This window comes from Accipiter gentilis, chromosome 11 (assembly GCF_929443795.1).
Source record: "Accipiter gentilis chromosome 11, bAccGen1.1, whole genome shotgun sequence".
Classification (NCBI taxonomy): domain Eukaryota; kingdom Metazoa; phylum Chordata; class Aves; order Accipitriformes; family Accipitridae; genus Astur; species Astur gentilis.
In genome coordinates this window covers 7,770,507-7,798,177 of record NC_064890.1, presented here as the reverse complement: position 1 = coordinate 7,798,177, position 27,671 = coordinate 7,770,507, and the positions used below count along the sequence as shown (strand labels likewise).

The 27,671-nt window shown below is 42.3% G+C and overlaps 1 protein-coding gene across 9 annotated transcripts; it reads left to right on the top strand.

Moving 5' to 3' along the window:
• The first annotated feature begins 354 nt into the window (after nucleotides 1-354).
• On the top strand, nucleotides 355-27,671 carry SEPHS1 (selenophosphate synthetase 1). Of its 9 annotated transcripts, none has more exons than XR_007507658.1 (10): nucleotides 355-502; nucleotides 3,783-4,044; nucleotides 7,256-7,359; nucleotides 12,143-12,250; nucleotides 13,154-13,308; nucleotides 14,135-14,225; nucleotides 17,584-17,683; nucleotides 19,217-19,429; nucleotides 24,774-26,972; nucleotides 27,454-27,671. XR_007507658.1 is itself a non-coding variant. In XM_049813998.1 (10 exons), the coding sequence occupies exons 2-9, from the start codon at nucleotides 3,852-3,854 to the stop codon at nucleotides 19,771-19,773; spliced, it is 993 nt and encodes a 330-aa protein (XP_049669955.1). In that variant the 5' UTR covers nucleotides 355-502; nucleotides 3,783-3,851; the 3' UTR covers nucleotides 19,774-19,807; nucleotides 24,774-24,908. The 9 variants fall into 9 exon arrangements, 5 of the variants coding, with proteins under 5 accessions (XP_049669955.1, XP_049669952.1, XP_049669954.1 ...); XR_007507661.1 differs by lacking the exon at nucleotides 27,454-27,671 and having other exon boundaries at nucleotides 24,774-25,103; nucleotides 26,345-27,184; XR_007507660.1 differs by lacking the exon at nucleotides 27,454-27,671 and having other exon boundaries at nucleotides 24,774-25,103; nucleotides 25,522-27,184.

Genomic DNA, 27,671 nt, shown 5'->3' with positions numbered 1-27,671 from the left:
AATTTCCCGCCCAAATTGCTCCCAACCCCAATGTTTTCGTTACTCGAGGACAACATCGACGAAATTTCACAGGGAGGCTCGCTTTTTACAGAAGAAACGTTTAAAATTTGGACAGGGGGGTTTCTCCACCCTCAGATTGCTTCGGGGGGGGGGGGGGGGGGGGGGGCCGTTTGCAACAAGTCGCGCTGCAACGGGGCGCGCGCCACCGCCGCGCGGGAACGCGCGGAGTGGGGGGGGGGGGGGAGGGCGCTGCGCGCGCGCGGCCGCCGAGGGGGAGGGGGCGGGGAGCGCGTCGCGTGGAGGCGGGGGGGGGGGGGGGGGGGGGAGGGCGTGTGTGTGTGTGAGTGTGTCTGTGAGTTTAACCCCCCCGTGCCCGGCGGCGGCCGCGGCGGCGGCATTTCTATTCAGGCGGCGCTGAGGGAGCCCGGCGCGCCCGGTGCATTGTGGGACTGGGCTGGGAGTCCCGTTCGCGGGAGGAGGCGGAGGGCGAGGAGGCGAGCCGGTAAGAGGGAGACCTGAGGAGGGAGGGAGGGAGGAGGAGGAGGAGGAGGGGAGGGGGGGGGGGGGTGGGGGGTGCAAGGCGGGGAGATTTAAAGGGGAATTCGCCTCCGCCGTTACGCCGGGCCGGGCGCGGGGAGCGGCGCGGCGCTGAGCCGCCGGGGCGCGGGCTGCCCGCCCGCCTGGCCCCGGGCCCCGCCGCCCTCCCTCAGCCCGGCCCCGGGGGAAGGGCGGGGGAAGAGGGAGGAGAGGAGGGGGGAGGAGGAGGAGGAGGGAGGTGTGTGCGCTCCTCACCGCGCCGCCGCCGCGGCCGCTTTAAAAAAATCCGGCGCCGGCAACGAACGGGTTAAATTTTTCGCCCGCCGACATTTTTTTTTTTTTTTTTTCCTCCCCATTTTCCCTCCTTTCCTCATCCCCCCCCCCCCCGACCCCCCCTCACGAAGCGGCGGCGGGCGGGCGGGGGGGCGCGCGCGCCCAACGTTCCACCGGCCCCGCGCGCGCGCCCGCCCGCCCCGCCCTGGGCTGGCGGCTCGCGCCCGCCTCCGCCAGCAAGGGGTTAACCCCCGCCCCGGCTGACATCTTACCTGCACGCACGTGCGGCCCGCACCCGCGCGGGTCCGTGTCTGTGGAGTGTCTGTGTCTGTGTAGGGGGGGGGGGGTGTTGGGTGTCGCTTACCCGTGGCCGAGCCGCCCCCCCCGTGGGGTTTTGTCCCTCTCCGGAGCAAGGAAGGCGGCGGCGGGGGGCGGGGGGGGGGTTGCTGCCTGCGCGGCTCCTCTCTTGCACGCAGCGAGCCGGGTTGGTCTTCCTCCCCCCCCCCCCCCCCCCCCCCCCCCCGCCTTCTCCTCCTCCTCTCCGGCTGCACAAAGAGCAACAGTGAAGGCCCTGGCTTTGCCTTTAAAGGCAGCGGCTGGAAATTTTAAGGTGTCCCAGAGCCATGTCTCTCCGCAGCGCTCCTCGCCGCACTCCGTGGATAAATGGTTGTTGCAGTTCCTCACCTTGCTGGTCTCGGGCGGTTGGGTTGCTGTTACTTGCTCTTGGGTTTGTTTTGGGTAGGTACCCGGCTCTAGTTCGTCCTGGCTTTCCCCTTTTGCTCCTGTGCTCTCCTCTCTCCGCGCTCTAGGGAGGCAAGGGTTAAACTTTAGTTTTTAATATTTATTATGCCGTTCTTTTAAAGTAAGAGACAGCTGGGTTACGAGGTGTTTTCTTCTACTGGGGAGGGATGCTTGACCCTCAACTTGCATGCCTGCATAGACTGCCAGCAGTCACAAGAAACTTGGTCTTGCAAGGAAGCTTGCTCCCGTGGCAGCCTGCGAAATACATAGTTGCACGCAGTTTTATTCAGATCCTCATTGAAAAGTTACTGTGTTCTTGCGCTGTGGATGTTTTTCCCTTCAATAAAATCGCCTTGTTTGTTTCAGTATTTGTTTTCAAACCGAGGAACGTAATTTACTGTGTCTTCACAGTCCTCAAGGCTGCACAAAGTTCCTGGTAGGCTATGGCCTCTGAATCCTTCCCTATATAAGCAGATAGGGGGTGCTAAGCATATTGCAGTTACTAGTTAGGTGAAGGAAAATGTTTCCCTTGTGGGGCAAGCTGCTTTTTATAAATTTCTGGAATTAATTAGAATGAAGTGTTAAAAAAGAACGAAGGGGAAAAAAAAGTGCTCCTCCTCGAAAAGCTTTTGTCTCCCATTTCTGTTGACAGGTTGTTTTCCAGACACTTTTTTTTTTTTTTTTTTTTTTTTTGATTGCAAGTGCTTAGTGTCTTGTATTGGAAGACAACCGCTATGAACTGAATTCATTGCTCATCCAAGACACGTTCTTGTAACTGGAGTTTGGATTACTGCCCGAGCCTGGGCTTTGGAAGATTTGTTTTAAATAAGTGCCACGCCTCCCAGAGAAGGAGGGAAAGCTACACTGTAATGGGGAGTTGGGCTCCACATCACAAGTTCTCAGGGAGCTTAAAACTTCAATTCCTACAAAGTATATTCAATAAATTAGTAGACTTAAAGGTTTATGGAACAGACGTACTTGTTAATAAGTGCTGTATAGGGGAGATCAATTGCACAGTCTACAGATTTACATCTTTCTTACATTTAGCGCAGTCGAACTTAGCGAATACCAGTCGCTTGGATTTGGTTTTTTTGCTTTTCAGCTTAACCTCGATACGGTGTGACCATCAGTATCAGATTTTGTCAGCGAGGCTGCTGAACTCCATTCCTCTTGTTGTTAGGCAGAATCCTAGCTTTCTAAGAAACTACCGCAGATAGGTCGTTTTTAGTAATTCCTGAAAACTTCTTCTCTGAGAAATATGAATTGCATTTTATCACAGCCGTTCTTGTTTAGAAGTCAGTGTCTCGGTTAGGCCCCTTATTAGTTTTGGAGTGTGGTGTATGTGAGTCAGAGTGGAAAAACGTTCTAAAATTAGACGTGCATTGTTAAGAATTTTATTAAATGAGTTGCATCAGTGTCTTTTTACATTACCATTTTAATGGGCAATTCTCTCTATTCTCAGTGTTGTTAGTTGACTAAAAAAGGGCTCGAGAAGCAAGAAACTTTTCAACGTTTTTATGTCTGCGAACTTCCTAAAAGGTAAACTGGCATGTTTGTAGGTAAACCAGTCTGCTTAAATACAGCCTCTTTGTTCTTCTGTTACCTGTACTAACAGAACACCAGGCTTGTGTTTTCCCCCAAGGAGAACAGGTGTATTACAGAGTTTCAGCTTCTTGCATCAGAACTGAAGCAGAGCCATTATTTGAAAAACATCTTATTTTTGAGATTAATACGTTAATGGTTAGAATTGTGACCCCGCACTGAGCTGAGTACAAACAGATGTCTCTGCTGAGCGTGTTACAGGATCAGGGCCTAGGTTGTCTTTTGGAAATTGGCCTCAGTGCTCTGGCAACTATTATTTCTTTCATTACCTCTGTGTTAAATGAGGTCGGTAAGTGTGTTAGATTCTTTTTTTTAATGAAAAACTTATGCAGCATATCTGGAAAAGAAACTCGTTCTCTGATTCGCCTGGCATAGTTATAGTTTTAAATGTTGGAAGGTAGGAAGAGGAGTCATTCCTTTGTAGTCTTAGAGAAATATTCCTTTGTAGTCTTAGAGAAATGAGTTGTGTGAGATATGCCCACCTGTCTTAACAAGTGAATGATGACATCGGGTGCTTTCTCTTTCCTTTTAACTTGCTCCGTGTGGAAAACCTGTTGTCTTGCAGGTCTCGGGGATTTCTAATGTACCCAATTTTTTAAATTTTTTAATTATTTTTTTTTTTAAATTAGACTGATCAGAATAGAAACTGATAGCGTTGCTCTGGGGTGGGAAAGGCCAGAAGTCTGCGTGAGAGAACCATGTCTGTTCGGGAGTCGTTTAACCCAGAAAGTTACGAACTGGACAAAAGCTTCCGTCTGACCCGATTCACTGAACTGAAAGGCACAGGCTGCAAAGTGCCTCAGGATGTCTTACAGAAACTGCTCGAGTCTCTACAAGAAAACCATTTTCAGGAAGATGAACAGTTCTTGGGGGCAGTTATGCCCAGGTTGGGTAAGTAGTTGCTCCTCTAGACACGTGCGATCCTTCTCTTCTGTTTGGTCTGCTTAGTGACGTGATCCCTTTTGCGGTTTGTTTAATCAGTTTGAAAATTGTATGTTCTATAATGCATGCACAGCATCCAGAAACCTGAAGAATTAATCTTGTGTTGACATTTGTTGGCATTTGAGATACAAGAATATTATTTTAATTATTTAACATCCTGCAGCGTGCCCAACTACAAAGAAAAACTGATCAGGAATGGCCATCGTGATAGGCACATGCTTAGGCATTAGTCTCCTCCTCCCTTTCCCCAGCAGATGCTTTGCAAACTGAAGTCGTATCAATTAATTTCTGGACTTTAATATAAATATATTGCCTTTGGAAATTTACGCAATGAATGCAACGGATTTTATGCAATTAGATGACTCACAGGTGAAGTTCCTCTCTCCCTCCCCTCCCCTGTGTTCCTGGGTTAGAGAAAGTGAGCAAGAGAAAACTTTCTCGCTTCAGCTGAGGCTGGGAGCAGATTGTTTCACAGTTGTCATTTTTCTTTTCAGTCCTTTCATTGTTCCCCACTCTAATTTTTTTGCTCACCTGTAGAAGCTGCCTGGGAAAGGCTGTCTTTCCAAGACCTCTCTGTTCTTGCCAGCTTCACTTTCTCTTTGATATTTGCACAATGATGCAAGCAGTAAGGGAAAACAACCTGCACAAGCCACCTCTGCGGGGAACAGGGTGAACGTAGGTATTTTGATACCAGCTACTGTACCTAATATTGATGTAGATAAATTAATGTAGATAATGTGTTTAATGACACTTTTAATTGTCTGTCTATTTACTCAGCCTTGCAATTCAGTCTCTACTTTGCAGCACAGCATGAATTTTTTCCTCAGCTTAGGAATATCAATGTAACATTTATTCTGAAGTTATTTAATTATCAATTTAGTGTCCAATAACCTTATTTAAAATTATTTTAACGTTACTAATTGTCTATTAGCAGGCTGACAGGTTGCAACCCATTATTCTGGTAGAGATTGAATTCAGTGAGAGGTTAGTAAGGAGCCCATGTTCTTACTTTAACAATGGTGATCTTTGTATGAAATATCTAAGCAGCAATTGTGTGTGGAGTTGGGGTGGCACTATATTTAGTATTCCCTAATGAAGGACACTTCCAGCTTCTTTTATCCCCAAATGGCTATTAATATGTTTTTTTTCTAAATTAAATAAGTTGTTCACAACAGCATTTCAATTTGGTAAGTTTCTAAAATCAGTAGTAGTTTGTTTTAGAATTAGTTATCTAGCTGTTGGGTTTTTGGTTTTTTTTTTTCCTCTTACAAACTTACAGGCTCTAAACAGTAATGGAACTGCTAACAGATTTTTCTTCTCCAGCTATATGAAAAGGTAAAAAAGTAGACTAATGCCGTCGAGATGTAGGTGTGATATTATGTAACAGGAAATCTGTTAGTAATAGAAGGTGGAGAGTTCAGGTCTCTTAAAAATACGCTTTTGTGGTGAGTATTGCTTTAACAAATGTGTCTTCAGATAAGTTTGGTGTGATTTGCCTCCAATGCCCTGTGCCTAAAAGGTGTAGACAGGTAACTTCACAGCCTGTGCATATGCACCATGCTTTTGAGATGCAGTCAAGAGGGAAATTGCCGACAGCGGGCTCAAGCTCACTTCTTTTTAGTCCTGCAAGTGGTGTTACGCAGAGCAGTCTTAAATATGGCTGTGAGTGTATCTGTGAGTAAGAAACTGCAAGTTTGGTATTTATTCTCAGAGCTGTTATGGACCTTGAAAACACTGTTTTCAGTCACCTCTCTAAACAGATTCACTTATTTAGTTGGTTCTTTTTTGGTGGAACAGAAATGTAGCCTCAGAAGGACCGTCACGGCTCCTTGGCCTCTCTGTCAAGCAGCACTTTCGCTGAAGTTGTGGAAAACCACACAAGTGAAATCAATCTTGCAGCATTATTGCATGAATAGGTGAACTGAGGGCAAAACGGGTCCTATACCTGAGCCGCTTCTCTGTAACTGCTTATATGCACTTCCCTGGAGACGCTGGACGTCATGTATAGTGGCTGGCTAGCTTCCGTGGAGGATGAGCAACCCTAAATTACTGCACATGAGCTTCTGTCAGTATCCCTCCTCTTCCGAGGCACTATCTTCTTCCTCCATAGGCAGGAGAGGCAAGATCCTTTCCACCTATATGCCTGCTGCTTGGCAGACTTTCTGCTCTGTGTCCTCAGTATGATCTCAGATGGCAGCAGCTCCCTCCATCCGTGTACAGGACACAGCCAAATACTGACTTGTAGCTCTTGCTAGGTGGTGTGTTTCATTAATGCATGGGGAAAAGTTACTGTGTGGCGTCTGCTCCCTGAAAACTGACTGTTTGAAGACTCTTGCCCTGTGAGGTATGCAAAGTAATTCTAGGCAGCTTGGTGCCAGCCCAGGAAGGACGTAAGCTACCTGCTGTTGCCACAAGGCACTAGGATATCAACAGGGAGCGCGGCTCAGCTAGCATTTTGTGATTTGTCACCTGCCACTTTTGTGCAGGCTCTTGCATTGCAGCAAATACAGAGTGGTTTTAATATCACTTATTCTGTTTGAAATGCCCACCATCAGGGAAAAGACTCTGCTTGGTGGTGTGGTTTTCTCAAAAGAGTTTCCCTGTCTAGCAGGTAGTCTTGCTGCCTTTCAGCCTCACCGAAATAAGGTGAAGTTAACACAGTTGCAAAAGCTCCAACTGGATGAATCATCTTTCACCAAGGGCCTAGGCTGTGACTTGTGGCATTCTTTTTGTTCCTCCTGAAGTGAGGAAATGCCCTTTATGAGAGGCCAAGTCCTTTTACAACTGTCACTATGTTTTTGAGATCAGAGTGATAGGAAACCCTATTTGCTTTAGACAATATCAATTTATTTAGTTCCTCTTAACTTTAAAGCACAGATGTTCTTAATGCATTATTATTATGCTGCAAAAAAAAATGTTGTCGTTTGGTTCCTGCTTTCAGCCATTTAAACTTCTGTTCTGTTCCAGTCAGGAGCTTTCATTCTTTGCTTGGTTTCCCTCTTATTTGTGCTATGAGCTTTCTCTAAGGAAGGAATTTGCCATGTCTGTTTAGGCAATGTTGCGAGTTGTATTTCGCAGACATGTTTTATAAGTTCTCTTGTTAAGAGCAACAGATAATTAATGGCAAAGTTACGTCGCTGATGGATTTCTGTCTTTGCAGGAATTGGGATGGACACTTGCGTTATTCCATTAAGACATGGAGGTTTGTCGTTGGTCCAGACGACAGATTACATTTATCCTATTGTGGATGATCCTTATATGATGGTAAGTTGGCTAAACTTAATGGTTAGCTATATTGCTGATTTGATTTGTGCTTCTCACTTACCAATATGATGGCAAGTTTGACCATTTCTTCTAGTGCTAATTGTTTGATTAACTGCATTCAGAGTCTTTCCTAAATACAAGTGGAGAGGGAAAGGCATAGTTTCATCCTGTAATCTTTTCCATGTCAGCCAGGAATGCTGCAGTGCTGCTTTCTATAGGTGAAAGGTGGGAGAACTGCCACCTTGAATTCAAGTTTCCCTCTGTTGCTCTGTGGGATTTGGCTTGAAAAGCCAAAAAGGGGGAAGAAGAGCTGTCTGTGAAGCAGCAGACAGTAAACTCCACTTAGGAGCAGAACTGCATTGTAATTGGCCTTTTTTGAGGTTCTGAAATAACCAGGTAACATGTTAGAACTGGAAGTGCCTAAATGACAGTAGTTGGCAATAGCACCTGGCAACTTCAGAGTGCTTTGTGAACACCAGTTTTCACGTCATACTACCTTCGCTTGCAGATGGATAAGTTGAAATGACTTGTGGGAAGCTGCATGCACTTTGACTATGCTCCTTCTGTGTCCCTATTTCATTTAGTCTGTCTCGGTAGAGATTCCTCTGGGGTGTTATGTGTGGCATTGATCAGTATTGACTTGAACTGGTCATGGGGAAAGAAATGAACTTTAAAAAAGAATTTAGTAAAGCTGTAAGGAATTCTACGTGAGGTGTTCATTAAATAAAAGTTAAGAAATGCTAGAATTCATCTTTCCTGTGATTTGAATGTGAGTCCTTTGCTTGAAGGCATGCTTTTACTGCTGTTTTTGTGATTGCATGCTTTATTTGCTGTTGTTGGCTCCTTGTTTGTTCTGTGAGACCTGTTGGGTAAGTTTTGGACACGCAGTTTGAGATTGAGACCAACTCATTTTTATTTTTTAGCATGCTTGACCAGGTGTTGTGCACATATACAAGCCTAGCTACTTTGATTTCTGTTCCAGAAGAGCTTGCTTTCTGTAAACTGACCAACCAAGATCTCAGGCTGGCCGCTAGAGTACAGAGTTGTTGAGCTCTCCTGAGAAATTCAATTCAAGTGGCTTGCTTTAATATTACAGGGGAACTCGTCAGGGACCAGAGGAAAAAAAGTGTTGTTGGAGAGCTGTGTTCAAGTTTATCAGCTGAGAAACTCTCTTTTCTCGCCTTATAACAAAAACTTGTGAGGGACAGCGTGAGAAGGATGTGGTGAAGGGGGAGGGTTGTTTTGTTTGGAGATACAAAGTGTTTGAGATGCCGCAGGAGTGGATAGATGAGCCTGTGCCCAGATGAGGTTTAGGGCAGTGTGGTAGAAGTGGAATGTAAATTTGGCCTTAGTCCAGCTTTAGTGGTTGCATCGTAGTTACAGTCTATACTGTGATCCACATGCACCAGCAGCTCTAACTTTGATGTTTTCTAACTCTTTAAGTCCTTCACTTTTCATTCTTGTCAGCATTCATTTTAATGTGGTGGCTTGCCACTTCCTAATCTGTTTAGAGATGTGTATTTCTTGTTAAAAGCTAACTGAGAACAGGTGTTCTGTCACAAGCCTTCTTGCTGATACCTGCAGTGAAGATCCAGCAGGGTTGGAGCTGCTGGATCCTCTACTTGGACTTCTCTCTCTTGGGGACTAGAGTACCTGAAAGCAATATAGATTGCAGTTTTCTTGTGCAGACCACTGTCAGTTGGAGGACAGTCAAATACAATTTGCCACAGGGTTTATGGTTGGTTGTTAAGAGCAGAGGAATGGTGAGACTCAGGAATTTTTTAGTTTGTGTCCAGGCTGTATAAAGGAGTGTGCTCTGGACTACTCTGTTCAAGACAAACTGCTGCTGCCCTGCTTCACCAACTGCTTCTTTCCCTGTTTTTAGTCTAGATGCCCCCTGACCCATGCCTGGTGTTACCACTTTCTGTTCTCGTTATCACTTGCATGCAGTCCACAGTCTACTTCTTGCTCTTCTGCCCTGTCTCCTTACCTAGTTAATTCTAGTCTGGTTTTGGGAGGGTGTTCCCTGATTTAGAATCTCTGGCTTTCTCTGTGCACAGTGTCAACCTGTAGCTCCTTATTTGATCTCTCTTCCTAGTTGAGGGGGAGAGGAAGCAAGGAGGGAAAGACAAAAGTACAAATGGGCTTCAAGCTGGGTGCTGTGACATAAGGGATTAGAAAATGGCAAAACTGCACGTGCACTCAGCTGAACTTCGGATTCTTGCTTCAGAAAGCAGCTTTCTCTCAGTCTGTCACTGCCTATTTTAAAACAAATTTCTGCAGTTATATGCAAAAAACCTCTTCCTTCTCTTCCCCTTTCACCTTCTCTTTGGCTTTGCTCTTGAAAACACTCAATCCAGGTTGTGCAAAGTATCCCTAGGATGTACACCTGTAAAATCTGTATCCAGTATAGGGCTTTTCAGCTTAAATGGTTTGACACTGGAAAAGTTACAAGCAAGTGAAAATAGGTTTCATAATAAGTATCAAGCCGCTGGTAATAGGACTGGTACTGGCCTCTGTTGTGGCATTGTGGAGACACCTTTTTGAGTACAGGAGCAGGAAACTGGCTGGTTTGAGAGTGGACTTCCTTTCCCCTCCATCCCAGGGACCTTTTTGGTGCTCTTTTCAAAAGAACCTTCACTCAAGACTGGGGATGGGTGTCTGATGCTTCATCCTTTGCCTTTATAAATAGTTCTTAGTACAGCACATAGATACTTGTGTTTCAGGGGCACTAAGCAAGCAGTCAGGTAGCATGCAGGATGCAGCTAGGCTGACGCCTGTTTGTGAATCCTGTTGTGTTTATCGGTATTCCCTCTGCTACTTCAGACTTGAGACTTGCAGTCCCTGAATTTGTTTCTGTAGTGGTTTTGCCAGTTGGCAAAAGCGTTGTTAGACTGACCTCTGACTACTAGAGTAGAGAGCTGTTGTCAGTGTGTTTTTAAAAACTTAGCTGTCATTCCTAAGAGGGCATAAACAAGCAGTTTCCTTGGTAAATACTGAAGATAGTGGAGAATGGTTTGATAGTTCCCATCCAGAAAAGGAAAATGGCAGGCTTTGGTGTTCTTAAACATCTAGAAAATTAACAGCCAATGTCCATCTAACCATGCAGTACACAGCTCACTCTTAATATTTTAAGATTTAAATTATTAAAACATATTCCAGTTCCAAATATAAGGGATTCCCCTGATGCCACTGGCAGCTCTCAAATTTATGAAAAACTGGATTATATTTGATTGTGATTTGGAGGTGTTATTTCACATCATCAGCAAGTAAGGTAACTGCTGAAAGTATTAATTTTTGCAAAAATACTGGATGTGTGATTAGACTGTAAAGTTTTAGAGATGGTGGAAATGTGTTTAGAATCCTGTCTGCTGCCCCCCCCCCCCCCCCCCCCCCAATTTGTCTTCCAGCCAAAGCATCTTTCTGTAGTCCAAATTGTATCAAGTAAGTATGTTGTTGTTTTTATCATGGTGGTGTTCCCTCTGAACTTTATGAAAAGCACAGATTTAAAATCATAAAACCAGATGTTGGTTACAGTTCTGCAGCTGTAAACCTAAAACAATTTTAATAAAATGCGTGGAGTCTTCCAGAGTAACACAACAGAATTTGTCCTGTATTTTAAAATTCTCTTGCTGTCCCTTAGAGCACATCCTGTATCAAAGTTCTGCATCTTCATCAGGAAACTTGATGTCGATGTCTCATCTGTGCTGGGTCCACATCCCAACAAACCCTCACTTGGATCCATTAATTTAGCAAAATTAGAGTAGCTAAGCCCATGTGACCCAAGCGATTCCTTCTCAGTCCCGTCTGCTTCAAGACTTCTTAGAGGAATCTTCAACAGAAGACTAGGTCTCTTGGACAAATTTTTGTTAGTGGAGATGTTCACACACACAGCAGTCAATTTAAAATGTATGCCCTGTAGCAAAATTCAGCCTTATCCTGTCATTTGAACAAGTGATAGAGTAGGCATATCTCCCTTGCCTCATATAAGTGGCGAGGGACAGACGTCTCCCCTCAGTAGCTGTGCACGCTCTGAAGCTGTGACAAGGCCAGCTTCTGGGAGCCCTGAGCTCCTCAATTCCTGGCACGCGCTGTCTTCTGCAGACAGCTTTTTGGTGACATCCTGACAGAAAAAGCCCCCCATTGTGGCTGTGTGCTGGCAGTCCAACTCTGTCCTCTGGGAAGAAGAGTACTCTCCTAAAAAACTTAGGAGTGTAGACATGGTTTGCAGGGTAGTGCGGAGGAACAAACAGCTTTGTCATCGAGGTCCCCGTCTCCTACGTATTCTGATACAGAAGAGGTACAGTAATATACGCTTTTCAGATCAGCTTCCTAGCAGTTGTGAATTACATACAATGGTTGTCTTCATCAGTGTGTACAGTTTTGTGCTGGAATAAAGTTAATAGGAACATATCGGAGTAAGTAAACTGAGCTTGTTATCAAAGCTAGACTTTGTTGAGTTTAACTTCAGCCTCTGAAATTAAGGATCTAGTCTAAACTCAGTATGGGATTCCTATGTAGTCAGCGAGAGTATGTTGACCAAGACAGCTGGGATGAATTCTCTCATTACCTGTAAGGGGAACAGGTATCTGCACTTCTGGATGGGCACGTTGCATGAAATGGATCATACTGCATCTTTGGCTGGGTTTCTTAATGCAGGGGCCTGTGGAATAAGCAGCTGTCTCAGAGTGCACACTCACGCTGGAAGTTTTGTTCATGGCAGGTGTTTGTCTGAACATTGACAAACAGTCCTGCAGGTTATTTTTTTTTCTTTCTTTTTCAGGGACGGATAGCATGTGCCAATGTCCTAAGTGACCTTTATGCCATGGGGGTCACAGAATGCGACAACATGTTGATGCTCCTTGGAATCAGCAATAAAATGACAGATAGGGTAAGATCTTTGGTGCTTGCTTTTGAAGGAAGACCCAAACAGCTAAGTGTGCTTAGAATGTATTTACCTTTAGGGTATTTTCCCCTCAAAGTTTGAACCCTTTTGAAGAGATGGTTTTATTGAATGTCTCAGTTCATAGTATGAGTCTTGTCTCGTAAACATTCTAAGGTCACTTGCTAAAAGTTCAGTTTTCTGAGGCATTATAGTCTTCTGCTGCTAATACCTTCATCTCCACCAAAATGGGGTCCCTACTTCTGTCAGTTCAGGACAATATTGCTCCAAGGCACCATTTGATTACCGATTCATGTATCAATCTGGATAGATACTTCTGGTTTGTTTATGCCAGCGTTGTAACATCTCTCTGAAGCAGAAGAAACTGAAATAGATTGCTTTTCTTTTTCCTTTTTTCTTTTTTTGTTGTTTTGGTTTTTGGGGTTTTTTTTTGTGGAAGTGACCAGCATGTATGTTTGTTTTGCTGTAGCAAAAAAGGGATGTTTTTTCTTAGAAGGAGATAAGTTGAAACTTTGCAGATTAATGGAGGCCAAATGCAGTTTGATTTAACTTTGCCTTACTGCATCGCACTGCTGTGGCTGTACCTGATTACAACATCAGGGTAGTTTTTCTGAATTTCCAGAACTTTGATTTCTTTACTTTCATATGACCTTTTGAAGAACGTTTCTTCAGCAGAAGAATGTCTCTTCACCTCTTTTAGAAAGAGCTGTAAAACCATAGCTCTATGGGATAACATGCAATTTTCAGGAGGCTAACCTCTTCCTAAGGCTGGCTTTTGTCATGAACTATTCTCCATGAGGGCATTTGGCTTGAGTGGTTAAAACCCTGGACCAGTCTTGAAATGACTAGCACTGCTGTGTATGGAACTCTGACTTCTGTTTTGATCTCTAGGAAAGAGACAAAGTGATGCCTCTAATTATCCAGGGTTTCAAAGATGCAGCAGAAGAGGCAGGAACATCTGTTACTGGTGGCCAAACAGTGTTAAATCCCTGGATTGTTTTAGGAGGAGTGGCCACGACAGTCTGTCAGCCTAATGAATTTATAATGTAAGTTAAATCGGTAAACAATCAAAGGCACTGGTCTGAAGGGATACAGTAAAAAATCCTTTAAATACCGTGTTGTGATCTTGCGATCTGTCTCGTGATGAATAAAGCGGTACCTTCTCCTGCTTGCATTTGTCCTTAGCGCTCAACAGATGCCACATCTCTTCTGTACATACTTGCGTTTTTAAACAGGATATCCTTCTACTTCTCCCCACCCCCCAGTATCTTTTAATCCTATTCAACTTTTGAAAAGAGAGTTAAGCTTCTAACCTTTTGATGATTTTGAAGTATTGAAGACTGTTTTGGGACATAAATTTCTGTCATATTTATAAATACATTTTAAACCATCTCCCAGTTACCCTATTAATGGCTGCAGAGAACTACAGAACTGCTGTGTTTACAGCATTCTGTCCATTTAACAATAGCTGATTTTGAGTGTCCCACTGTGGCATGTTAGACTATACAAATGAATTTGTTTGTGATTGTAGCGATGGTTGTTTTATGCCCTGAAGTAACAAAGGTGAATTTTTTTCTCTATCCTATCTTATGTCTCCAGTAAATTGAAAGAAAAGATGTAATTCTGTGTGTGTCTGACTGCAAGCATTGTTGTATTCCAAGAAAGAAGGATTGGTACTTTTAAATAAGTTTGCAGCTTTTTGCTCAATAATATCCCATGGCAATGAATCCCAGAGGGTAGTTCTGCAATTAGTCAGTTTTTTAACTGTGCAACAAGATACATGGGTCTGTGAACACATAATTATCAGCACTTATTCTTAATAACGTGTGTGAATCTCACTATGTAACTAATATACGAATTCTTTGTTTTCAGGCCAGACAATGCAGTGCCAGGAGATGTGCTTGTATTAACTAAACCCTTGGGAACACAAGTGGCTGTAGCTGTCCACCAGTGGCTAGATATTGTGAGTACACTGCAAAAAAAGAAATAGGGAAGAGGGGTGTGAGTTAAAGGTGACCTTCCTCATTCCCTCAAAACAACAAAGATGAGCAGGATAAGTACATTGAGGGCTCAGTGGGGAATGATCTACCACCCCTCTGTCTCCTTGGTGTGTCAGCCTTACCTGCTTATGTGCAAAACTCTTTTGGAATTGAGAGAGTTTACTATTTTGTGCTTAGTGAGCCCATCTTAATTGCTTCTAATTTTTAGTTAGTTCTCAGGCATTGCTGTAACAAACAAAGCTGTTTACTAACTGAACAACAGACTAGCACCCTGGGTAAAATTATGCCCTACTCCACCTGCCAAAGTAATTGGCAAAAGCTTATTGATGGCAATTAGGCCAAGATTGTTGTCTGTGTTCATGGGCTTTCTGCTTGTGTACATGGAAATATATCTACGTTTCACATGTATTACCCTGTGCATTCAATAAGAATTTTTCTAGCAGCATTATGTATGTAGACATACTTCCATCTGTTACTTCAAGCAAAAATGTAACTACTGAACTGAAAAGTGACTGCAAAATTGGCATCTGCTTATGTTGTCTGGCTCCCAGTATGTGTCTTCAGAATTATAACTGCTCAGTTTACACTTTTAAAAGATGCATCTTTTCTACTTTTGGGACTACTGAGCCAATAGACTGGCAGAGGATTGAGCTGGAATCTACTTTGTTTTGGCTGTTGGCCACTACATTGTCAGATGAATTCTAATTACAAAGCTTGTGCTAGCAAAAGTGGGAGAGAACCAGCTTAAACCTTCATTGGAGTCTGAAGCATGAGCAACACAAAAAAAATATTTTTCTCCTTCTTCATAGGGTCTGGCCTAGCAATTTTGACCTCTGCAGAATCCTGCGTTTTCCAATCAGATATAAGGATCAGGGCCTCAGATAATCTTGATATGAAAATGATGTGAAACAACAAGACACCAATTTTATAGTACGTTTTCTGGCCATAATCTTACTTCTTAACATATCTATTATTGTACTGACAGACAGACTTGCAAATTAAGGATATTCTGAATTTCCACATATTTCAAGTACTTCTAATTTCCTTGACTGTCAACCAGAAACACTTTCTGGTCTGAAAAATGAGGACAGCAAGGAAATCAATCCTCCTATTATGTGTAAACAGCGTATATCTTTGATTGTGTTAGGAAAATTTCTGAGTAGCTGTGCTGTCTTTTCTTAGCTTTGTTTTGTGAAACAGTAGGGAAAGTGAAACTAGAATTACCCATCACAAATCCACCCATAAATCAAATTTCGGTAGGGAATTTGACTTTGTATTGAGAAGTATGTGGGAGAAGGTACATAGTACAGCAGGTTTATGCGTAGGCAAGAAAGGAAAACTGGAGTGTAGAGATATGTGGCTGCAACGCAAATTAAAAAAAAAAAACAACCAAAACCAACCTAAAAGCTGAGTTATTTAAACAGAGCAGTAGCAAATGAGTTCCTGGTGACAAGTGAAAGGAAAAGCCAAATGGCGGCAAAATTTGTCCTCCTTACTTGGTTGCTGCCAGCATCATTGTGCAGCCAAGCCCCAGCTGTGTTGCTGGCAGCAGCTGCCATAGGGTGCAAAGGAAGAGACTGCAAAGAGTCTGCAGGGAGCTGGGCCCCATCGGGGCCCCAGGGGACCAGGTCAGGGATGTGCTAGGTGTGATAAAGCTGGCTGATGTGGCTTTGGCTGCCAGGCTGATGATGTGAACTGATTAGGCTGGTCCACAGCTAGGAACTGGCATCCCTTTGCCTTTTCCTCTTTCACCTGGAAGGCACAAAAGGGATTGCTGGGATGTGCCCGTTCAGAAGGGGTTTTCTAGCCTTTGCTGTTGTCTACAGACCCTTCCCATTTGGAAATCTAAGCTTGCTTTTAAAAGTTTGGGGATTTTTGTGAGCTTTTCTGCCTTTGTTTCCTGTCTACTAGCCGCAGTACCTGATTGCTGTAGTGGAGAGGAATTTGCATCTAATTTGTATCCTACCTGTGTTTGTGGCTCTTCGATCCTCATCCTTGAGTTCTGCTTCCACCTCATTTGTGATTTCCATTCCCATCATCTGACCAGTTTCCATCACATGATCAGCCTCAGAACTGAGTTTTTGAAAACTAAGGCAGAATGACTGTTCAGGTTTTTCATTCATACCTGCAGTAAGAATAATCACTATTCTGTCCCCTCTCCAGTAGCTCCAATAGCCTTTTTTTTTTTTTTTTTTTTTTACATGCTCTCTCTCTTAATTGGTCAGACCCAGTTCAACCTAATTTCAGAAGCTCTGATCTTACTGCTATACTTCCTTGCTCTTTAACAAATTATTTGTTTTGGCTGACCAGTCTTTTCCCCTGTTGCCGTTTCTGGATTCTCTCTTATACCCCTCAGAGTCAGCACTCATTCTTTGACAAGATCCTTCCCCAGTGCTGCATCATATACCAGTTCTTAGTAGTTTTTGCACCTTTGGTTTAGTAAGAAGTTTGTTCTATACATTTATTCTATGGAATGGCAGTGTAGGCATTGTGGCTTCAAAAATCCTATTTTTGTTAACTTTCAGTTCTCTGTAATTTTATTTCCATTGCAAAAAAGAAGAAAATTAAACCAGTTTGTACTGTTGCTCTTAACAGCTAAAGGGTTGCTTTGTTTCATTCTGGATCTGGAATTACTTCAGCTTTGAATGAAACAATTGCCCTTTATAAAGGTACCACTTCCTAAATTGTTCTGAGACTGTTTTGGGATGACAAGCATTGCTTAGAATGTGATGGAGGCATGAGTCCATACAAGACACTGGAGAATGGGTGGAAGGAGGTGCTGGTATTAAACTGTAAAGAAACTGTTATGAAACTGCCTTAATCCTAACTTACTAGAGTGATTACATCCTGCCTTAGCATACATTCCTCAGATCTGGACTTGTGGATATCAGTGGCCGTTCTTGATCAAAGCAGCCAGATGTGAAATCAAGAATTTTCTCTTAAAAAACCAAGAAGCCAGAGATTACAAATCTCAACATCCAACAACAAAGTTCTTTTCATTTGGCTGCTGGAGTTCAAGCCAGAGAGTTGCCTTGAAGCAGTTCTTTGCCCTAGGGCAGGTTAGTCCACTCCACCCTGCTGCTGAAAGCAAGATTTGAAGTGCTTAGTGCCTAATAGATCTTTGAATGAACTTCCCCTAGGTACACCAGAGTAAGACACACAACTCTGACTGTTGAACCTTTGGCCCTCTATAACTGAGTGTTAAAAAAGAAAAAAAAAAAGTACAGTTTGGATGAAGGATTTTGTTTTTCAAGTGGTAAGGGTGTGCTTTAAAATATGCAGCTGAAAATCTAAAAGAATCCTCTTTATTTCATCCATTAGCCAGAAAAGTGGAATAAAATCAAACTAGTGGTGACGCAAGAAGATGTAGAACTAGCATACCAGGAAGCAATGATGAATATGGCACGACTGAACAGAACAGGTAAGAAGAGGTGTGTGTGTGTTGCGGGGACAGAGGGTAGGTTATGGGTTTTTCCAATTCCATACTTAATTTCATTTCACTGCCGTGGGGAAATGTGACACAGCTGCTTTATCCCTTCCTTCTGCCCCATCTTTCTGCTCTTCAGTGTTTGTGAAACAAGCAAATTAAAATCAAACGCCCTTTTGTAATTATACAGCAAAAACACAAATGCTGCTGGAGATGATTATGACTCATGTGAGTGCTGCAAGTAACAACCCAGTGAGTTAGAGGATGTTTTAAAGGGAAATATATTGGATTTGTTCCTTCTTATCTTCTATGCCTAGAGAACTCGTGAGGGCTTGACTGTAATAAGGTTAAAAAAATCGGAAATAGAATAAAAAAGGAAAAGCTCCTAATTTTTGTATGCTTCAATTTAAATTTTTATTTTTTAATTTTGTCATGTTATGTGCTTCCCAAAGTGTGGAATATGTAGTGCGTGTTTTCTGTTTTGTTGGGGTTTTTTCCTGTTTTTGTGGGTTTCTTTTCTTTTAATTTTGGTAAGAGGAAGGTTCTGATTTTACTGTAGAAATTTTAATCCAGGATTTCCTTTTGTGCAAAGTATCTTTGGAGGAGCAGAGAATTGAATTGGGTGTTTCTTTACTTCTCAGTTGAAGGAACAGGGATAGTTAAATATCTCTTCTCCCATTTATTCAGTTTTCATTTGGTATTTGTTATGTCATCCGACTGGTTTTTCATTCTTTCACAAAGTCTTCCAGGAAAAATAAATGACCAGGATTGTCTTATGGAAAAGAACTCGGTCCTGCTCATGTATTGGGAAGCACCAAAGAAGGGCAAAGCATTCTTGGTTTTGTTTTTCTCCACTCACTCTTGTTGGCCACTTTTAAATATTCTTAACTGGAGCTATTGTCTGCATGCAGAGGTGCCCTTCTCCCACCCACGGCTCTGTAGTTGCAAATGCCCAAGAATTTCATGAATGCATAGGTGGGGAGGCTGGGGCCCTTCCCCTACGACCTGCAGGCTTTGTTCTTAAGCTCTTTGACTTCAAGTGTCCAGAACTTAAGTTCTGATGTGATTGTTTTATGGAGTGGCAGGGGAAGAGATGTGACAAAACTGACCCAGGATGAGTCTGGTCCTTGCCCTTAATGAAGCAAAGCTGAGCTTAGAGCCTCTCTGGCCCTCAACTTTGGGAATTCTGAATCTGGAGTAAACCCCTGTTTCTTAGACTGCTAATATAAATTAGTAGCACATGTCTAACAGCAGCACGCTCATAAATACAACTTGGGTGCTGGATTTTCTGCACGATCGAATACCTTAAATACAAGTTGAAGTTTTTCAGGGTTACATGCAGTATTGGTGAATTCCAGTTCCCTTCAAGCATGATTTTTTTTATTATTATTATTAATTTAAACTGTAACCCAACCTGATTCGAATTAAAGGTGTGCAACTTCATTCAAACTGTGCACAATATTGTCAAAGCATTGCTTTTCCTGATTTTTTTTTCTGATTTGTTTTTTCTCCCTCCCTCTATTGTAGCTGCTGGACTCATGCACACTTTCAATGCACATGCGGCTACAGACATCACAGGATTTGGAATCCTGGGGCATGCACAAAACCTTGCCAAGCAGCAGCGAAATGAGGTGTCCTTTGTTATTCATAACCTTCCTGTTCTTGCTAAAATGGCTGCTGTCAGTAAGGCTTGCGGCAATATGTTTGGCCTCATGCATGGGACTTGTCCAGAGACTTCAGGTAGGTGACAGTTGTACCGCCCTCTTCCTTGCCTACCCCTCCAAGTCAGAATTTAATAATTTTACATATGTACAAATCATGTGCTTTGCATTCAGAGTCACAGTTGGTTTGGTGTATAGCCAAGCTAATGAGCATTAACCACACAACTGTTCACAATTAACTTCTTCAGCCTAACTTCCAAACCACCATCCTATTCTGAATGCCTTCCACTTCCTTATAACACACTATTATAGAAACCCTTGCTGTATCTAGAACGTTTTGCAGTTAGAAGTTAGTGATGATTCTGAATTCTTTTGAAACCTATTTTTCTCTTAGCTGTTAACTCCAGAGCAGTGAATATCTGAAAATCCCAGCACAGCTGACACAGTTTTCTCAAAGGTAAAGCCACCTGCAGTAGGTTTGCCAGTCAAATGAGTGGTGTTTTGTTTTTCATTATGAATATGTGTGAAGTTTCATGCTGAATGGGCCAATCTTGGCAACTGAGGCCTTCTCTGTCCACAGCATATGGACATCCAAGAATATAGATTGTCTCCCTTAAATTTATGAAATCTGACTTTAAGGGACTGTGACTAGCAGGGGAATAAAAAAAAAAAAGAATTTGGTCTCCGACCCATTCATTACTTGTTCTCTATTTAATAAAGCTGCCACTTGCAGTGACAATGAATATAACAGCCGTCTACTGAGAATTGGGCTATGGACAAACATTTAAACAGTCATCGAGTGATAAGAACTTTGGATGTTTTTGAAGTTGTCTTATTAAGTGTAGGCCACTTTGACTAGCGTGATCACTGTCTACTGCTGGAGGTCTCTATACTTCATTTTACCCTTGAATCTTCTGTCCTGTTCCATTTTGTTTTTCTTCTTTAATCTGACTTTTCTTTCTCTTTGGGAAATGGAGACGATGTAGCAACAAATCTGTCTTTTCTCTTATCTCATTTCCCCACCCTCTTCCTGCTCTCCAAAAGTATTATCCAAGTTCTCTGCAGCTCACAACAGAGGGGGCCCCTTGAAGCAAAACAGTCTGAAGATCTGGAAAGAAGCACCACAGTGAGAGCCATAAACTTTTCCCCTAGTGAATACACAACTTACCACGATCTGTGGAATTGTTCCTTAGCCATCTGTGTTTAAACAGACGCTCTGTCCTACAGAGACTGTATGGCTCAGATGATGTGTAATAGGATATGGGACGTGAACCCTTTCAAGAGTTCAAATCCAGCGTCAGCAGAGACCAGAAATATCTGGTGGCAGTTTGGCAAGCTGTGTCAGTAAGGTTGGTAGCACCAGACAGATTCTTACTACCCAGGAATCCACATAACCAGCATGCTAGAAGCATTTGTTATCAGTTGCAGAGTCCAAAAAATAGCATGGACACAGAGCTGGAACGGTAAGATGATCTTTCAGGTGAGTGGCTGTGGTAGAGGTTTGCATAGCAGTTGGCATGGGAATGAATGGTTTAGCTGCAAACTGAGTGCTTGAGTTCAGAGCTGCCCATCCTGCACCCTGGGGATATCCGGTTCTGTCTTTTGACTGAAGGAATGTAAAACGGTGCGGATGTACGCACTGCTGTGAGAGTACTTGGAAGTGGAAAACAGTTGACTTCAGAATCTCTTTTGGGACTGAGAGCAAGAGGTGTCTTTGAAATACTGAACTGCTTATGTTTCAACATAGATAGATGATGATGAAAAAAACAGCAAGACATATCTGGTTATTTGTGAACTTGAGTGCCTCAAAACATGTATATTTGATTTCATTATAGTGTTGCATTTCTCGCATTAGAGGCAGCTATAGGGATATGCTACAGGACCATGTCTGCCAAATATTAGAAAGATCCATAGCTACGTGGACACAATAGCTCTGGTCTGAAAGCTATATAACTGCTGTCCCATAGGCTTTTGACTTATGTTGTATAGCCTGACACTTGCAGCAGTACATATTAGCTTGGGCATGGTGTGCTGGGATGGCTATTGAGCATTCAGACCCAGTCTGTGTGCACTCTTCATGTCCTGGGGTTGATTTATACAAAGGCAAGCATCTGCCTTGCTGCACTTGTATATCCAGTTGTAAGGATGCCTTTTGGGGGGGCTCCTCAAGGCTGTTCATATCATAATACAGATATGCTCTTTCTCTGTTGTCTTAAACTTCCAGAAATGCTCTGTCTGTAGCTTCCTCAGTTGTGAACAGATGTTTGTCAGCAGAGTGGGCAGGGAATGAGAAATTTACTGGAAAACTATTTGAATGGATTTTAAGACTGTTGTGGGTTTTTTTCCAGTGTGCATTTGCTGGGCACCTGTTGACAAAAGTCAGTGTTGGAAAGATCTATTATGTCATCTGTTCCATCCTCCATGCACTCTTGCTTATGGTGTATTTTCTTAAAATTGCAGTTTTACATGATTTTGCACTCTTTTTTAGGTAACTCTTTGGTAAAGGTTAAACTTGCAATCAGGCAGTTAGTTTCAAAAAACTTAATTCTGTTTATTAGAGGGGCTGCTTGCAGAAATAAGTTACAAAGTTACTCTACATGGGATATTCATGTATGCGTGTATTTTTGCTATTCCTCTGCTAATAAACTGTTGGCTGGTGTTGGCCAACCTTTCTAGTGTAGTAGAGGTATCTCAACAACACAGTGTTTGTGCAGATTTTGTGGAAATAGGCAGATGGGTAGAAAAGAAGGGCTATGTTAGTGCCATGACAAGAGGCAAGGTTAATGATCTCATCCTTTTGTTAGTCATTGTGGGAGAAAGCCACTAGCAGGAGCAAGGACCCTTGGTTTTGATTCATTAACTGTTTGTATCTCTGCTCTTAACTGCAAAGCTTTGTCTAGTCCGCTTTTGAAGTTTTCTGTCCAGTTCCCTGCTTGCACTAGAACAGTTAAAACCAACAATGTTCAAAACCTCCTATCAAAAAAATGCTTAGATTTTTAGAAAGGTAAACCAAGACAGATACCAAGTGTCCTTTCAAGGCCCAAAATAAGCGTGCAGCAAGCTCTCAAACCACCACAGCCATTTGTTCATTCTGTTTGCAGCCCATTTGCTTTGTCTTCAGCAGTGGCTGACACAGACCTCAAAAACTTGGTATGCCACGAAATACTGCTTGCTTTGGTGCAGAGTGACACTGCTGCTTCATTTTCCACAGGCACGTTGCAACAACTTAAACTTCTGGTGGCTGTGACTGTGCACACGTGAAGACTTCTTGTAGTTGTCCATGGGACAAAAAAAGGCAGTAACATAAAATAGACTAAAGCACATAGTGGAAAACCTTAAGGACTTACCCAAAGGGCTAAAGAGACTGGTCAATCTACCAGAGAAATAATTATAATCCCTGCAGACAGGAATCCTACTACTGATCAAGAGTAGCCTTTAGCCTCTATTAAGGGTTATTGATCAAGCTGTGGGATACAGCCCGCAGGTGGGAAGTGAATTTTGATTGGAAACTGGGATTTTGTACATTTTTCTGATCTTGCCAAAGAATATTAACAGGGTATGCGTACAAGTGATACAAAATTGCAGAAAGAGGGTGTGTGGGGAAAAGAGAATTGAGTGAAGATACTCTTATGCTCTTTCTTATTTCCTTTTTCACCTTACTTTTGTTCCTCCTTTCTGGCTAATTAGCACGCACATTCTGTGCACTACCACTTGTAAACCTCTTCTCTGACTCGCTTGCACCACGACATAAGTTTCTCTTCAATTTGATTTAGAGCCTTCTATGGGAATGGCACATAATTCCTTTGCAATTGATTTGTCTGTTACATCTGGAGTAGGTTAAACACTGTCTTTCAAGCTTCTGGGTTTTTTTGTTGTTTTTAATGGAAGTACCTGGATGTTATGTTCTGAAACGTCTGAGAGAGGCAGGCATTCTTCTGGATGGCACACTCATTTGCTTCATATAGAACCTAAAAAATAACTTTCACACTTCCATGTGTCCTTATAAATAATTCCTCATATTCAATAGCTGTTTCTTTCTCACAGGCTTAAATTAAAAGTGTCTTTAGTCACCAGCGAGAGGGCCGTTTGCTTGGAAAAGCAAACATAAAGGTGCCTGCCCAAGGTGCTAAGAAGCTGTCTTAAGGGCCGCAGAGGAGAGGTGGCACTGAATCCAGGGTGGCCAGCTCAGCAGGTGGCCCTTTGCCCCCAGGCTTGGCTCAGAGCTCGTGGCGGGATTTGTGCTGCTGGCGGCTGCCCTTCGCCTGGGCAAGAAGACTTTGGGTCAAATAACTCTTTAAAAGTAAGCAAGCCTCAGTATATGCCCAAATTCCTGTTTGAGTGAATATACTTTCTTGCCGGTGTTCTCCAAACATTTTCCAATGGGAGATGATATTTTAACAGCCCTTACAAGAGGCTGCTGTGTGGTCAGAATACAGCACAGTGTACAGACGCAAGCTGCACAAACTGCACGTAGCACACAATGCTCTGAGGTTAATTACTCATCTGCAGATGAGTTTGCTGCTCTGTGTTGCAGTTCTTCACATGTTTGCAATATAGCATAAATGTAAAAAAGGTAAGGGATATAGAAAAGCCGAATACTCTAATAATAAAGGGTAGCACCAAAACATTTAATGATTTGATCAGAGCCTCCTGGAAATTTGTGCCAAAGCTGACAATGAAACTCATTCTAGTAAATTCACTTGCCAAGCCACCTTTTTCAGTGCTTCGGGATTCTTTGAATGGAAGTGTTCTTAGGTTTAATAACTGAATGGTGAGCTTGCTAACTAGTTATTGTGCTGCTTCTGAAAAGCATTGATTAGTAAATAAAATATTTTTCAGCTGTCTCTGAGACAAAAATCTTATGGGAAAGGCTAAAAAAGGTTAGAAAATTCTCTAAGAAAGGGTTCAAAAGGACCATCACAGGGAGCACTGGTTCAAGTCTATGTTTAATTTTCTGCCTCTTGCATTCTCTGGTAATAGTCCCTACTTTGATGAATGATTTCATTGTGGGCAATGGGATTACTTGCAGAATCAGCTGCTACCAATATGTGGTTATAGGTATCTGAATATGACCTTTATCCAAAATGTTTCTGTGTAGAGGCACTTTGCAGTCCTCTGTTGGAAGTTTACAATGCCAGTGTTGTTTCAGTATGTCATTCACTGGCATCAGTATGATTTCCTTTTGCCAACATCTTTTGTGTGTATTTGGCTTCATTTACATACCCACTAAACACTGAATTCAGGCACAAACGTCTTTCTGTAAAGCAAGAGCTCAGATTTCCACCGTATCTTCTCTTGGAGTCCTTGGAGTTTGACAGAATCCACTGAAGTCACCAGGTGCTTGTCTAAATAGGGATTTGGCAGATCAAGGTTGAAATGCTTTGCAATCGGACATTTTAATGCTCTGCTTTTTTTCTTTGCAGGAGGTCTTCTCATCTGTTTACCACGAGAACAGGCAGCACGTTTCTGTGCCGAGATCAAGTCTCCAAAATATGGCGAAGGTCACCAAGCGTGGATTATCGGCATTGTAGAGAAGGGCAACCGCACGGCCAGAATTATAGACAAACCACGAATCATTGAAGTCGCACCACAGGTGGCCACTCAGAACGTGAACCCAACGCCTGGTGCCACCTCTTAATATAGATGAAATAGCTGTTTGTTTTTAAATAGATCTATTCCTTTATCATCCTACAACTTAAAGAACTGTAAAAAGAAAAGAAAACTTGTTGTGTCTGCACATCTGGTGGCCTTAGGTCAGTTCATGAGTGGATACAATTAATAAAATAAAATCCATTGCCTTTTTTTCCTGTTACATTAACTGAAGATGCACCTAATCTTGAGGCAGCTTCTGAGTTGAGAATTATATTGTTATCCAATACTGTTGATTCATTTTGAATCTTTAGACACTTATCTCTTGCCGCATAGGCTCTTTTTAAAGGTGCTTTCACGTAGCACAGACATTACCAGTAGTAGTGTCAAATAGCAGTTTGTGTCCTTTCATTATATGTATATTTATCATAAGTCTAATTTTGATGCCTTGAGTGATATTCCAGAAAGGCAATAAATTGATAAGTGACACAGTGGGTATACCCAGTAGTAAGAGAGTTGCATGATTACATTCAATCTTTGATTTGATTTTTTTTTTTTTTTTTTTTTTTTTGTAAGGTTTAGTCTTACCAAGAGCATCTACGGCCCTGGACATTGCTTGGGTAGTGCACTATGTTTAAATGAGCAAGTGCTGACTTTGCATGGAAGGCGCTTCAGAGTCGAAGGAGTCATTCTTGATTTCATTATTTGTAGACCTGACAATATTTACTGTATTATCAATGATTGTTTTCTTTATTGATAGTAAGGAAAAATAATTCTTTTTTTGCAATGTGATTGGATGTGCTATAGTGCAACAAAGGTTTTGCAGACCAAAAGGAGGTTACTGTATAATATTCATTTACAATTCACCATATAAATAACTACACAAATAATTTTTAAATATAATCAAACTAAAATAAACCTCTGTTCTGTGGATGGTAGTGTTTAATACATTTTATATTTTGTATAGTGATTACAAGCCTTTTTTGTTTCTTTAAAATCAGCAGCTGTTTAGTATAATTCTTAGTATTATTTCGTTCTTTGCTCAGATACATTTTTCTGCACGCTTTTGTGATCTGTGTTTAAAATCTACATTGCCAACATTGCAGCTTGAACTTAAGCTTGTTATTCAAAATAAATATTTAATTTTTTTTATTGCTCTTGTATAAGTGCATGAACTTTTTTGATTCCTAGCTGCATTATAAACTGGAAAGAGGATGAATCCTCATTTTTTTATTTTATTGCAAGTGTAATTATATTGATAATTGTTATTACTCCTTTGGTCAATTCTGCAAGCTGTGATGTCCAGTGGTAATCTAGAATATCTCTGCCTGCATGCCAAGGTTGGGGGCAAGTAGGTTATCTCCAAGTATATTATCCACTTTATTTTGTTTATTTTACTTATCAGCACAAAGTATGCAACGGGTTTGAATTGTTTCCTCTGCAAGTCCTCCTGGCTGTGCCTGCTCTAAGCTAGATGAGGGTTCGTGAGCAGCCCTGTAAGTGGAACGGATGCTGAAACCCATCTTTTCCCCAACGGCACGGTAAGCTGCCCTGTTGCAGCAGGCTCACTGCTAACTCTGCTCTGCCGAGCACACCATGCAGATGGGACTGAGTGCGCTTCACTGAACCAGCTCTTTTCAAGGCTTACCCAGATTGTGGAATTCACTCCTTGACATTCAGACCAGGAAGAAGAAAATCTTGGATAATCATTACTGCTACCAGCACGAATTACAAGGGCTTCCGTCTATAAAAAATGAGTCACTAGAGATGAACCAGTCTTGTGCATCATGCAAGGTTTAAATTTCCAGTCTTGCTCCTAGTGACCACTGTGGCAAAACTTGGCTCATCTTTTCCACTCAGCAGTGTTCTCAACAGACACCTTTTGCAAAGCTAGATGGTTGGTTGGAGTTTTTTTTTTTTCTTTCTTTCTTTTTTTCCCCATTGTGAGTAGCCTAAACCACGCAGAACCTCACACTCCTTTTTCCTGGAGAAGAAATCTGCGAGTTACATGTTCACCACAAAACCTCAAAGCGGTAACTGAGTTTTTGACTTTGCTTTGGGCGGGGGGGGGATAAAATTGTTAGGTTTTCCACAGCAGTTCTGAAAATAAAGCATTAAAACCCAATTGTCTGTGCAAAAAATACTGAGTTAGTTCCTTTTTTCTCCTGCCGTTTTGTGAACTTTGTTCTGTATCCTGATAAAAAAAAACCCGTGGAACTGGCTTCTATTCATTTGTTTTATGGTCATGGACAACACTGTTGCTACATAAGTAATTTTGTTAGATTAAAAAATCCTGAAATAGATCAAATGCCTGCAAAACAGTTGAGTACTTCTGTGTGAAAGTACTTGTTACAAAGATTTGTTGTACTTTAAACTGGTGCTAGATGTGTGTAAGGTCACTCTGAGCAGAGAAGCGTACTAGCTAGTAGTTGTTGGTTGGTTGGTTGGTTTTTTTTTTCCACTTGTTGATCAGTTCATCAGCCAGGCGTAAAACCAACACTTCTCCTTCCCTAGACGTGTCTTGAATGGTAGAAGGTTCATCTTCAAGGGGAAGGGTGTGCAGAGGAAGGCTGCTTATCCAGCAAGGTGAGTGGCAACCATTGCACCAACCTTTCATAGCAAGAACTGTTTTCGTCTGGACTTTCAGAGAAAAACTTCCCTTTGCAGCTGCAGAAGCCAGCTATGAGCAAAACCCCTCTCGGGTGAACTGGCAGCCGAAGCCCTTCCTGATG